Here is a 12,593-nt window from a genome sequence, read left to right on the forward strand (position 1 = left end):
GTGATTTGGTATTCACCTTCCCCAAGATGTCGCATTTGGACATATTCAGGGAAAAGACTGGTATTTGGTGAATAGGCTCTCAGTGGGAACAGTTGAGGGGGATTTTTCTCGGGAAGGCAGTGGAGTAGGGCACAACAAGGATTAGCACAATGTAAGGCACAGCAACACATAGACACACACAAAACACTAATAACTAATATTGAAATAATCACCTTAAGTATAGACCTTACCCATCCTAAGTTGGGGAGCCAGCCCCATAGGTCAAAGTCTGAGAGTCCCTCATGTTGAATCGCTTCAAGTTGTCCTGCCAGTTTGTGGATGTTGTTTAGGTGTCCGGTTATGTTTAGGGTTTGGTCTGTCACGAACGTGCAGCATTCAGAGCCAATCAGAGCACAGGTCCCACCCTCACTGGACAACAAGAAGTCCGTTGCAATTCTGTTCTGAATCGAGAGTTGGCGTACCTGTGACAGTTCTGTGGTGAGGGAGTCCGTGATTTGTTCTGCTTCTTGCATGAATTTCAGAAGTACATCAGTAAGTTTAAGGATGTCCACATGGTTGGAGCCCGCTCCATATGCAGGGAATAATGCCCTGCCCCATGTTTCACCGTTGGCTGCCACATCGGAGAGATCTGAGAGGGATTTCTGTCCTCTCCTGTTCCTTTGCCTTCCAGCTGGTAAGTTGTAAGTGACTCGGATTCCAGGCACGATGTATCCGATGAAACAGGAACCAGACATGTGGGGGCTCACCCAGCTGTATGCGCGATGCCCACATACCCAGAATAACCCTGAGAGGTAGGATTCCATCCTTCCGGAAGCGAAGGGCCGCAGGAGCAAGGGGTTCGGGTTGTATGTAGAGTTTTTTGAAGGGCGGCCAATCACCGCGACCCATGCCATTGAAAGATTGGGGTAAATGTGGGAACCTAGATGTGAGGAGATTGTCACCTGTCCAGAAGCATGGAGCTCGAGGTTGGTGGTGCAGGTGCTGGTACCTATGTGGGCCCCGCCACCGGCGAAAAGTCGGCAGAAGGGGCCCTTAGTTGGACCCGTGAGGTACAGGTACTGATGAGTCAGGTTCATAGCGGTAAGATTCCAGGATGTCATGTCCCCGGAGCGGAATTGTTCTAGGGTGACAGGCACTGGTACCAGGGGTAGCCCTTGCCGCATGTGGCTTGGAGCATGGGCGCAAATCCAACAGTCTTGTGGAGGGGCCTCCTTAGCTACCTGGCTAAGGAGTTGGAGGTAAGAGTTCTTGCCCCAGGAGGAGAGCAGATCAGGCTCCTCAAGAGTGGAGTATTCACCGAGCTGTCTAGGAGCCGTTCCGATAGGATGGAGGGGGTCAGAGGTGCTTAGGAGGGTCGTATTCTTGGCGATTCCCCCACATCGCTGCGGTCCATCGTGGTCCCACACTGGGGAATTGTTTGAAGATCCTACAGGGTGGTACCAGCCTTCAAGGTATTCCCCTCCTTTCCAACCCTTTGTGTAGCCCAAGTTCCATAGACAACAGAAACGCCTTAAACAAACTCCCTGTAGCTGTGGTTTCTCCGGCTTTGGGGTCAAGAGGAGGCATTGGAACCCAAATATCAACCTTTCTGATGGATGGTGGTTGTCTGTGTAAACGGGTTGGGCACCTCCCTTTTCCATCTCGGTCCAATTAGGGTAGCGGAGGATGTCCCTTTGCCCGTAGAGGAAGTATGATCCATTGGTACAGTGAAGTCGGTAGTACTGCTGTTCCATGGTGAGATTTGCAGATCCAATGCGCTGGTAGTTCCGGTCCCGTATGAAAAGTTCCCAGTATTGGGTCCCACTGAGCCTTGGGACCAAGGAGTGACGAAGGAGGGTTCGGGATTCCGGGAGGCAAAAGTTGAAGTCGCCCACTCGGTCCGGGTTCTGGTTGCCTCCAAGGTCTGCAGTATGGTAGTCAAGAAAGCGATAGTCCGTCTGCAGACCGGAGCACTGGTCTGATAAAGGCATGGTAGGTGGGGCAAAGAGGAGGAGGATGAATAAGTGAAGGGTAGGTTCCATGTCCAGTTCACGAGTGTTTGGCCTGCGTAGGGGTTGTTTAACAGAAGGAAAAATAAGTGGTTGTTGGGTGCCAGAGACGGGAGTTGTCAGACTAGTCAGAGGAGAACAAGCTGTCAAACCGTGGCGGAGAAGAACGAGCGGCTGAGAGCTGTCAAACAGGAGCTGTCAAAAACGTGGCGGAGAAGAACGAGCGGTTGAGAGCTGTCAAACAGGAGCTGTCAAAAACGTGGCGGAGAAGAACGAGCGGTTGAGAGCTGTCAAACAGGAGCTGTCAAAAACGTGGCGGAGAAGAACGAGCGGTTGACAGCTGTCAAACAGGAGCTGTCAAAACGTGGCGGAGAAGAACGAGCGGTTGACAGCTGTCAAACAGGAGCTGTCAAAAACGTGGCGGAGAAGAACGAGCGGTTGACAGCTGTCAAACCGGAGCTGTGCGTCGGCAGGAAGCAGGAACGAAGAGAAGCGAAGCGATGGCTGGAAGCAGGAACGAAGAGAAGCGAAGCGATGGCAGGAAGCAGGAACGAAGCGAAGCGAAGCGATGGCAGGAAGCAGGAACGAAGCGAAGCGAAGCGATGGCAGGAAGCAGGAACGAAGCGTAGCGAAGCGATGGCAGGAAGCAGGAACGAAGCGAAGCGAAGCGATGGCAGGAAGCAGGAACGAAGCGAAGCGAAGCGATGGCAGGAAGCAGGAACGAAGCGAAGCGAAGCGATGGCAGGAAACAGGAACGAAGCGAAGCGAAGCGATGGCAGGAAACAGGAACGAAGCGAAGCGAAGCGATGGCAGGAAGCAGGAACGAAGCGAAGCGAAGCGATGGCAGGAAGCAGGAACGAAGCGAAGCGAAGCGATGGCAGGAAGCAGGAACGATGGCGTCGTCGAGGGGGTATCACTGGCGTTTCAGGCGCAGCTTGATTGCGGTGGGGTCTGGGACAATTTCCGAAGTCCAATTGTCCCACAAAGGCGTAGCGGCAAGGTCTTCCTCAGGTCCGGTCTGTAGAGCCCGATCTTGGCCCCGATCGTCAGGTCCGGTCTGTAGAGCCCGATCTTGGCCCCGATCGTCAGGTCCGGTCTGTAGAGCCCGATCTTGGCCCCGATCGTCCGGTCCGGTCTGTAGAGCCCGATCTTGGCCCCGATCCGGGTCCGGAGTTGGGAGCAAGGGAGGCGGGTCAGGCTCGTTGTCCTCTAGGTCAGCAGCTGGGAGGGTTGGAGGTTTGTCAAAGGTACAGTCCTCCCCCTCCCCGTCCCCAGAGTCTGACGGTGGCTCGGCTTTCTTGCACCTGGTGTGGTGCACCCAGGAGCTCTTCTCCCCTATTTTTAAAGCGGTAGGTGAGGTGAGGAGAATTTGAAAGGGTCCCTCCCAGGAGGGTTGAAGTGTCTGCTTGTGGTAAACTTTCACTAAGATCCAATCCCCTGGATGGAAGGAATGGGCCGGAACATCTATAGGCAGATTCTGACCCTCTACAGCAGCGTAGGCATGGAGTCGCCGTAATTGCTTCTGGAGTTGGACGACATATGCCGTGAGTTCCGCTTCCCCGGTATCCAACTCAGCAAGCGGGAATTGTGTGGTATAGACTGGTGGCGGTCTCCCGAATAGGAGCTCGTATGGGGATAGTTTTAGAGCTCTTGTGGGAGCACATCTAATGTTATGTAGAACTAGAGGTAGTGCGTTCACCCATTTCAGCCCCGTTTCACTGCAGAGTTTTCCAAGTTGCAACTTGACTTCTTGGTTTATACGCTCTACTTGGCCAGAAGACTGAGGGTGGTAAGGGGTGTGTAGTTCCCACTTAATTCCGAGTGCCTGGGCAACATGTTGGGCCACCTCTGCAGTGAAATGGGTTCCTTGATCGCTGTCCAATTTACGGGGGATCCCATATCTAGGTATAATTTCGTGGATGAGAGTTCTAGCGACTACAGAGGCCGTCGCCCGTCGGGTAGGAAATCCCTCTACCCAATGGGAGAACTTGTCTACAATGATTAATGCGTGCTTGAATCCCTGGCATGGTGGTAGATCGATGAAGTCTAATTGCAGGGTCTCAAAGGGGACGAAAGCCCACGGTCTAGCTCCTGGGGGCCGTTTAGGTTCCCGTTTCGGGTTAAAGTTTTGGCAAGTGATACAATTCTTGGTAGCTGCTGCGGCCGCGGCTGCAGTCCCCGGCGCATAGCAGTACCTTTGTATGAAGTCCGTTATCTTTCCCTTTCCCCAGTGGGTCTGTTGGTGAAGTGTCCTTGCGAACTTAGGCGTCCAAGCCTTGGGTAGAACTATTCTACCATCCGGCAAAGTCCAAATCCCTTCGATTTCGGACGCACCGATAGAGATCCACTTTGCCAGTTCTTCATCAGTTATGGCCTGATAGATATCTTTCAGGTTTAAATCAGCTGGGAGTTGGATGCACTGAAAGTCCATTCCCTCTGAGGGAGGTTGGAGTGCAGCCATTTGGGCCGCTCTATCCGCCCGGCTATTCCCTTTGGAGATGGGATCCCTCCCTCTCGTGTGCGCTTTGCAGTGAACAACAGCTATTGCCTCGGGTAGGTGGATAGCATTCAGGAGCCTCTCTACCAGGGCAGCGTGCGATATTTGGGAACCCGCCGCTGTCAAGAAGCCCCTTTGGAGCCAGATTTGCCCCGTGGTGTGCACCAATCCGAAGCAATACTTGCTGTCTGTGTAGATGGTGGCCCGTTTGCCTTCACTAATTTCACAGGCCCTGATGAGGGCTACAAGTTCAGCCGCTTGGGCACTATACTGCGGACTTATTGGGTTGGCTTCTATTATTTCAAAATCCGTGACCACTGCATACCCCGACTTCCTTTCCCCGTCTACAATTTTGGAGCTGCCATCGGTATACAGAATTAAGTCCGGATTTGGCAGGGGAAGATGATCTAAATCTTCTCGGGGTTTCTCTGCCTGACGGACTATCTGGGCGCAATCATGGTGTGGGGTGCCATCATCTGGTAGTGGTAAGAGGGTGGCAGGATTGAGGGAGGTAACTCGTTTGATAGTCACATTCGAAGGGGTCAGAAGTAAGGCCTCATAGCGGTTTAGTCGCGAGTTTGAGAAGTGGTGCGAACCCTTCATTGTTAGGAGAATGGACACCGCGTGCGGAACATGTATGGTGATTTCATGTCCTAATACAGTTTCCTGAGCTTTCTCAAGGAGTGCGGCTGTTGCAGCTATAGCACGGAGACAGTTGACAGTTCCCTTAGCTGTGTTATCCAGCTGAAGACTGTAGTAGGCTACTGGTCTTTCCCTATCACGAAAGGGTTGTGTGAGGACCCCTGATGCAACTCCCATTTGTTCGTGGACATAGAGATTGAAAGGGATACGGTAGTCTGGGAGTCCCAAAGCGGGAGCTGAGCGGAGTTCCCGTTTTATTCGTTCAAAGGAGGCATAGGCTTCCTCATTCCATTGGAGTTTATCGGGGTGGTCCTGTCGGGTCATGGCTGTCAGGGGCTTGGTGAGTTCAGCGTAACCCGCTATCCATGATCGGCAAAATCCAGCCATCCCTAGGAACCCCCTGAGCTGTCTTTTCGTTTGAGGTAATGGGATCTTTGTGACTGCCTCAATCCTGTCAGTAGCTAGGCTTCTAGTGCCAACCCCCAGGATGTGGCCTAGGTATTTCACCTCTTGTGTGCAGAATTGCAATTTCTTAGGTGACACCTTGTGTCCCTTATGTGCCAATTCCATGAGCAGGTACTTGGTGTCCAATCTGCATGCTTCCTCACTAGTAGAACACAATAAAATATCATCTACGTATAAGAGATAGGTGGATCCCCCAGGAAGGTTCACATCCTGCAGATCTTGGTGGAGGACCGCAGAGAAGATTGCGGGTGATTCAACATATCCCTGGGGTAGCCGAGTCCAGGTTAGTTGACCCGGTCCCCATGTAAACGCAAATAAGAACTGACTTTCTGGGGCCACCGGGATGCTAAAAAAAGCTGAGCACAAATCCGCTGCACTATACCAGGTCGTGTCGGGCGGGATGGCGTTTAGGAGCGAGTTCGGGTTGCCTACGACGGGGTGGCGAGGGATCACGAACTGGTTCACCAAGCGGAGGTCCTGAACAAAGCGATAACGGACAGGTGCGCCTTCCCCTCCCGGTTTTTTGATTGGGAGTACCGGGGTGTTACAAGGGGAGGCGGTGTGCACCAGTATTCCTTGGTCTAGAAAGTCCTGTATCATTGGCGTGAGGCCGTCTATAGCCTCTTTAGGGAGCGGGTATTGCTTTGTGCAGGGGAAAGGTACGTCAGTGCGGTAGGTAATTCTGACAGGTGTAGCTGACTTTAGGAGTCCGACCGAGGTAGATTCGGTGCCCCAGAGCCAAGGGGGCATTTCTAGCTCGAGTTCAAGGGGTAAGTCCGGGAATTGGTGGCCCATTTTCGCCTCCTCCACGATGCCTTGGAAGGCTAGGAGGGACTCTTCAGGGAGGTGTAGATAAATCCCTTCCTTATTACACTGAATGGTAGCTCTCAACTTGCAGAGAAGGTCCCTGCCTAACATGTTCACCGGGCTGTTAGTCAAAAGGAAGGTATGTTCTGCCAGCAGGGGTCCCAACCTTACTTTAGCTGGCTCAGAAAGGGGACAGGTTCGGGGTATCCCATCTAATCCAAACACTTTGCGAGTTTCCCTTCCCGGTTTGAGGTGACTGTCCGACAAGGTAGAAAAGGTGGCTCCCGTGTCCAGCAGGCAATCATAGGATTGTCCGTCTATGTTAAGGGTACAGACTGGGTCCTCAGGTGATAAGGCGAGGACCGGGCAAAGTGCGGAGGCTTGAGTGGGATACCCGGCTGATTGTCAATAATTCTGCCCTCCGGGTAGCAGGGATTGGGTTGAAGGAGCTGGATTAGGCTGGTACGAGCTTCCATACTGTGGAGCCTGTGTCTGATACCCTGAGAGGGGCCGGGGGTTGGTGGCCTGAACGTTTTGTCGGTTCCCAGAATTAGGGGGGTACCGCTGTCCTGAGGCCATAGGTCCGGGTGCCGGTTGGTGTGGGAAGGTGCTGGTAGGGGGGTTTCCGTAGGGAACTTGTGACGGGTAGTAACCCGAGCCAGAGAGGTACGGACAGAACTTTTTGATGTGGCTTTCTTCCCCGCAATTGTAGCACCCCCCTGTGTTGGGTCCCCACGGCCTGGGAATTACTGGTGGTGCGCCTCCTCTACCTCTTCCCCGGGCCATGCCTCTTCCCCGGAACCCCCTAGGTTCCATGTTGAGGGCCAATACCTTCTCCTCCTCAGCTGACCCTTCTCGCTTGGTTTTCTCATCTCGTGAGTTGAAAATGGTCTTTGCAATGGACAGAATTTCGCCAATGGGCTTTCCATCATATCCTATCTGGAGGTTCAGGGCCTTCCTTATGTCTGGGGTGGCCTGGTCCTTGAAGAATCCTTTAACTATAATTTCATGCTCGGGACTTTCTGGGTTTATTCCACCCCATGTTTTTATCGCAGTTGTTAGTCTACTGAAATAGTCGGAGGGGTGTTCGTTTTGTCCTTGCTGGACCGCTTGGACCTTGGTCCAATTGACTACCCGTTTCCCGGCCGCCCGGATCCCTTCTAGGATTGCCCTGGTGAAAACCTCTAGACACCAGGTATGATCTGGATTGTTATAATTCCATGAGGGGTCATTTCGCAGCACGGTGGCTGTGAGAGGTGCGACGCCTCCGGGTCGGTTAGGTTGAAAGTCAGGGAGATTCAAGGCTTCACCTGCCTTGGCTAAGATGTCTGCCTTCTCAGCCTCGTTAAAGAGGGAGTTCAGGAGTACCTGAACATCTGCCCAGGTAGGGTTATATGAAGAGAAGATGGCGCTGACTTGCCGGTGGCATTTATCGGGGTCATCTCTCAGGGAAGGCATCAAATTAGACCAGGTAACAAGATCAGTGGTGGCGAATGGTCGGTGAGCGTACACCATCCTAGGTGGACCGTCAGGGGCGGAAGGAGGGATGGGTAACCCTCGTAGGGGCATCTGTGCGTCCCCTTGGCTGCTAGGACCGGCCCCATCATTTACTGACGTTAGCTTGGACTTTGCCTTTAACTCTTTCTTAGTCTTTTCCCTTTGCGCCAAGGTCGAAGCCCTGGCTGTTCTTCCTTGCCCTTCGCTGCCACTCATTCCATCATCAATTTCACCCTCACTGCTAGTATCTTCTGAGGTGGCCGTTGGGTAGTAAAAGGGCAAAAGGGACTGATCGAAGGAGTCGCTGTCATCTGCTGGGTCCTCATAAGGAGGGGGTGGCGGCAGATTCCTTTGGGACCTAGGTCGGCGGGCTTTGGATTTCAAGACCGCTAGGTGTCTCGGATTTCCTCGTCCTGAGCAATCCGGGACCGTTCTCTCGGCGGCTTCAAAGAGACTTAAATATTGCAGCTGCCGGGGCTTTTCTTCCCTTAAGTGCTTCTTTAAAATCTTAATTCGATCCACGTTAAAGGATCCCTCCGGTGGCCAACGGAGTTCAGGTCTTGTAGTCGTAGTTAACTTTGGCCAGGAAGCCTGACAGAGGTCTTCCAATTTTCGCTTTGAAAGGGTTGCATGTCCTGGAAGTTGACTCCAGCGGGCTAGCACGAATTCAAGGGGAGAGTCGGGGTCCCGCTGGGATAGAGAAGGCGTCCTCGAAGCCTTCTTCCCAGAGGGAGTCCGCTCTGGCTTCGAAGCACAAGTGCCCATTTTAAAGGATTTTCTGGTGAAAGAAAGGAGGACGGATAAAGGGTAAGGGCTGGGTCACTCTAACATCTAGATTTTTAACAGGAAACAATCTATCCTATCAAGTTATACTTTTCCCAAAACTCCTGCGGGTTTTCCTTCCCACTCTGCCGTGTCCCCCTAGGCTTCCGCTAGGCTCTTCCCTCCTGGCAACCTCCTACCTATCTCTACAATCTGAAGAAAGAAGAGAGTCCTACTGAACGCCTGCGAGATGCGGTGCCAGATCGGGTGCTCTCCGGATAGAGTTTGCGATCCGGAATACCCCCCTTGCTTTCAGAAGCGAGTTCACGCACGACACGCGTGTTACGTGACTCGACTGGTGCGGCTGGGGTAGAGACAGTGCAGGAAGGCTCCAACCAGGTGGTTGGAGGGTGGAAAAAGAGCTCTGGCCCCTTGCTTTCGCTGGAGATCGTGCCCCAACGGTGCGGCTGGTCAGAGTCCCCCACTCTCACCTGGTCCCTTGCTTTCACTGGAGATCGCGCTCCAGCGGGGCGGCTGACCAGCTGAGGGGGGGGTTCGAGGAAACAGGGATAGAGCTCAGGACTCCCGTTCGAGTCGAGCGCGGCACTCGGTCCGAAGAGAAAGGCAGAAGGTAAGATAGGTAAGAGGGCAGAGAATTCAGTTGCCAGGAGATACCACCCGCTTCCCACCAGTGCACTGGATTTAACCTTATACTCACACACCTCCTCCTGAGAAGATCCCGGGATCGATGAGGTTGTCCGGCCGGTCCCTGGTTTTGCTCCCTGGCTGGGTCCTTTGGGGACCTGTAGATTACCGCCCGGTTGGTGGCTGGAGGTCCGGAAGATCCCCACAGGCAAAAGGTGCCTGATGCCGGCTTGAAGACCTCAGGGCCCCCGGTCAGCAACTCGGGAGAACCGCAGGTCCCTGTTCGGGCGCCAAATGTTAGGGCAAAATCTGGGTGCAAAGCAGCCGGACACCCAGCACGTCAGGCGAGGGCCTGCGGTGATTGCGGACAGCAAAGGAAGGAGGCCAGCCAGAGGTAGAAGCAAAAACACCAAGGTTTATTGCTGCGCAGCAGGTTCAATGCAGAGAATGAAACCCGAACAAAAGGTTACAACAACTTTTAAAGGTTCTCAACATTTCCCATAGAACACTGCAGAAAGTGTCATACATACATCATTGATACATCATGGACACGTCACGAAAGGGGAAGGTACAGAACACATTTCCATATGGGTAAACAAGTTTTATGGCCAAGGGGTTGACAGACGACCCCTTGATGGGTTACTCGATGGCCCAGGCATTGAAATCTCCAGGAAGATGAGTATTGGTGGATGTTCCAGATATGCACAGACAGGAGGTAACAAAGGAACCCTGAAGGGAAGGATATTCAGGGATTATACCTGATGGGTTTGTGTACAAGGTGGAGGGGACATTTTCCTGTGTACGTGACTCCGCGCTTCGGGGATTATGTCGGAGCCTGGGGTCTTGGAAAGGCCTTGGTGTCTGTATCAAAATATCGTTGGTTCCGAAGGAATCCATGTTTGCAGTGATTTTATATGATTTAATAAAGATTCTTGAGTTCCCCTATCTGGACTTGCTGTCTCGTTCATTGCCTGGGTAGCTTGGATACATTGTAGCAAGTTCTAATTGGATTACCAGCTTCCGAAGGTTCGAAGAACTGTCAGTGATTGTTCTCCTGTCATCGCCTTGTCAGAGGCTTACTCAAGCGTGCAGAGCTAGCTGAGCTAGGCTCTGCAGAGAGATTGCAATCATCTGATTGGCCAAGACGCAGCGGACAGGAGAAGGGGGTTTCATTCATAATTTTCGCTACACTCATAACTTGGTTTCATTCATGGGTTTGTGACAGTGTTACTATCATATAGAAAGGGTTATACAGGGGAGAGGGAGAAGCGGGAATGGAGAGAAGCCTTTATTTTGACAGGGCTCATTCCCATGGGTTGTGGGTTTACTTGTGGTGTGCCTGTGGGGATGTGGCCTAGCCTGGCGGGGTCATCTTGGGGTCCACTTTGGGGTCCAAACTAATCCTCGTTTGGTTGCCCCCCCCCCGTAAAATTCCCTAACAGTGGGAACTGCTGGTTTACTGTGGCTCCCTTCCTTCCTTCCTATACTCCTTGTATTTCCTGGCTTTATGCACCCGATGGGGTTCGTAAATGTGTTAATAAATCAAGAGGCCACCCAAGTGCTTCTTGTTTGTTTGTTCCACCGTGAATCCGCTTCCCAAATGCCTTCACTTTCCTCCAGATTCAGTTCAGCAAAAAGCTTTAGCCGGGAGCGCCCCCTGCAGACCAAAGAGGCTCAACGCAGCAAGGGTCCTGCTGGCTTGCAAGGCGACGCTAGCTAAGGCACTCTCTCATAGAATCATAGAGTTGGAAGAGACCACAAGGGCCATCCAGTCCAACCCCCTGCCAAGCAGGAAACACCATCAAAGCATTCTTGACATATGCCTGTCAAGCCTCTGCTTAAAGACCTCCAAGGAAAGAGACTCCACCACACTCCTTGGCAGCAAATTCCACTGCCGAACAGCTCTTACTGTCAGGAAGTTCTTCCTCATGTTGAGGTGGAATCTTCTTTCTTGAAGTTTGAATCCATTGCTCCGTGTCCGCTTCTCTGGAGCAGCAGAAAACAATCTTTCTCCCTCCTCCATATGACATCCTTTCATATATTTGAACATATATATGAGGGTCTGGAGGGTCTGAAAGCGGGGTGGCCCCCCTTGGCTCCCCCAAATGGCAGAAACCAGCAGGGCGCTTGCTTGCTCTTTGCCGGGCCGGAGCGCTCATCCGCGGGCCGTTTGCCACTGAGAACAGCAAGTCACAGCCAAGGCTTTTCCCACCTCCTGCAACTGGACGCCCTCCAGCTGCTTCGGACTACAATTCCTATCAGCCTCGGCGCCATACGGCCAGGCTGGCTGGAGCTGATGGGAGTTGCAGTCCAAAGCATTTAGGGGGGGAGGTGGGGCAGCAGGTTGGAGGAGGCAGGCCGAGGCTGGCTGGTTTCAGACCTCAGGAAAGAAAGAGGGAAGTGATGCTCATTTGCCCAAGGAGGACGGAATGGGAAGAATCATAGAATCATAGAATCATAGAGTTGGAAGAGACCACAAGGGCCATCCAGTCCAACCCCCTGCCAAGCAGGAAACACCATCAAAGCATTCTTGACATATGCCTGTCAAGCCTCTGCTTAAAGACCTCCAAAGAAGGAGACTCCACCACACTCCTTGGTAGCAAATTCCACTGCCGAACAGCTCTTACTGTCAGGAAGTTCTTCCTAATGTTTAGGTGGAATCTTCTTTCTTGTAGTTTGAATCCATTACTCAGTGTCTGCTTCTCTGGAGCAGCAGAAAACAACCTTCCTTCCTCCTCCATATGACATCCTTTTATATATTTGAACATGGCTATCATATCACCCCTTAACCTTCTCTTCTCCAGGCTAAACATACCCGGCTCCCTAAGCCGTTCCTCATAAGGCATCGTTTCCAGGCCTTTGACCATTTTGGTTGCCCTCTTCTGGACACGTTCCAGCTTGTCAGTATCCTTCTTGAACTGTGGTGCCCAGAACTGGACACAGTACTCCAGGTGAGGTCTGACCAGAGCAGAATACAGTGGTACTATTACTTCCCTTGAGGTCCTTTCCATCCCCGCCGTTCTATAATTAACGAGACGAGAGACCGTGCCGTATAGTGGTTAGAGCTTAGGTCTAATGGACCTGGATTAATGGCCAGGATTCAAATCCTCCCTTGGCCAGGAAGTGCACTGGGTGGCCTTGGGCGGGGCCAGTCCCGGCCCCCAGCCTCACCTACCTCCCAAAAAACTACCAAGCCCTTCGTCACGTAAATACAAAAACTGCTAACAACACAGACAACGTAAGAGGCTGTATCTAGCTAAATAAATTCTTATTAAATGTGATTCAGCATA

At 52.4% G+C, this 12,593-nt stretch overlaps 1 protein-coding gene across 1 annotated transcript; it reads right to left on the reverse strand.

Annotated features, from left to right (window-relative positions):
* Window positions 1-235: 235 nt before the first annotated feature.
* Window positions 236-6,803, reverse strand: LOC132592669 (uncharacterized). The gene is made up of 3 exons (XM_060279108.1): window positions 3,471-6,803; window positions 462-1,957; window positions 236-304 (listed from the first exon to the last, which is right to left on the reverse strand). The coding sequence occupies exons 1-3, from the start codon at window positions 6,508-6,510 to the stop codon at window positions 236-238; spliced, it is 4,605 nt and encodes a 1,534-aa protein (XP_060135091.1). The 5' UTR covers window positions 6,511-6,803.
* Window positions 6,804-12,593: the final 5,790 nt, after the last annotated feature.

Source organism: Zootoca vivipara, chromosome 9 (assembly GCF_963506605.1).
Source record: "Zootoca vivipara chromosome 9, rZooViv1.1, whole genome shotgun sequence".
Classification (NCBI taxonomy): Eukaryota; Metazoa; Chordata; class Lepidosauria; order Squamata; family Lacertidae; genus Zootoca; species Zootoca vivipara.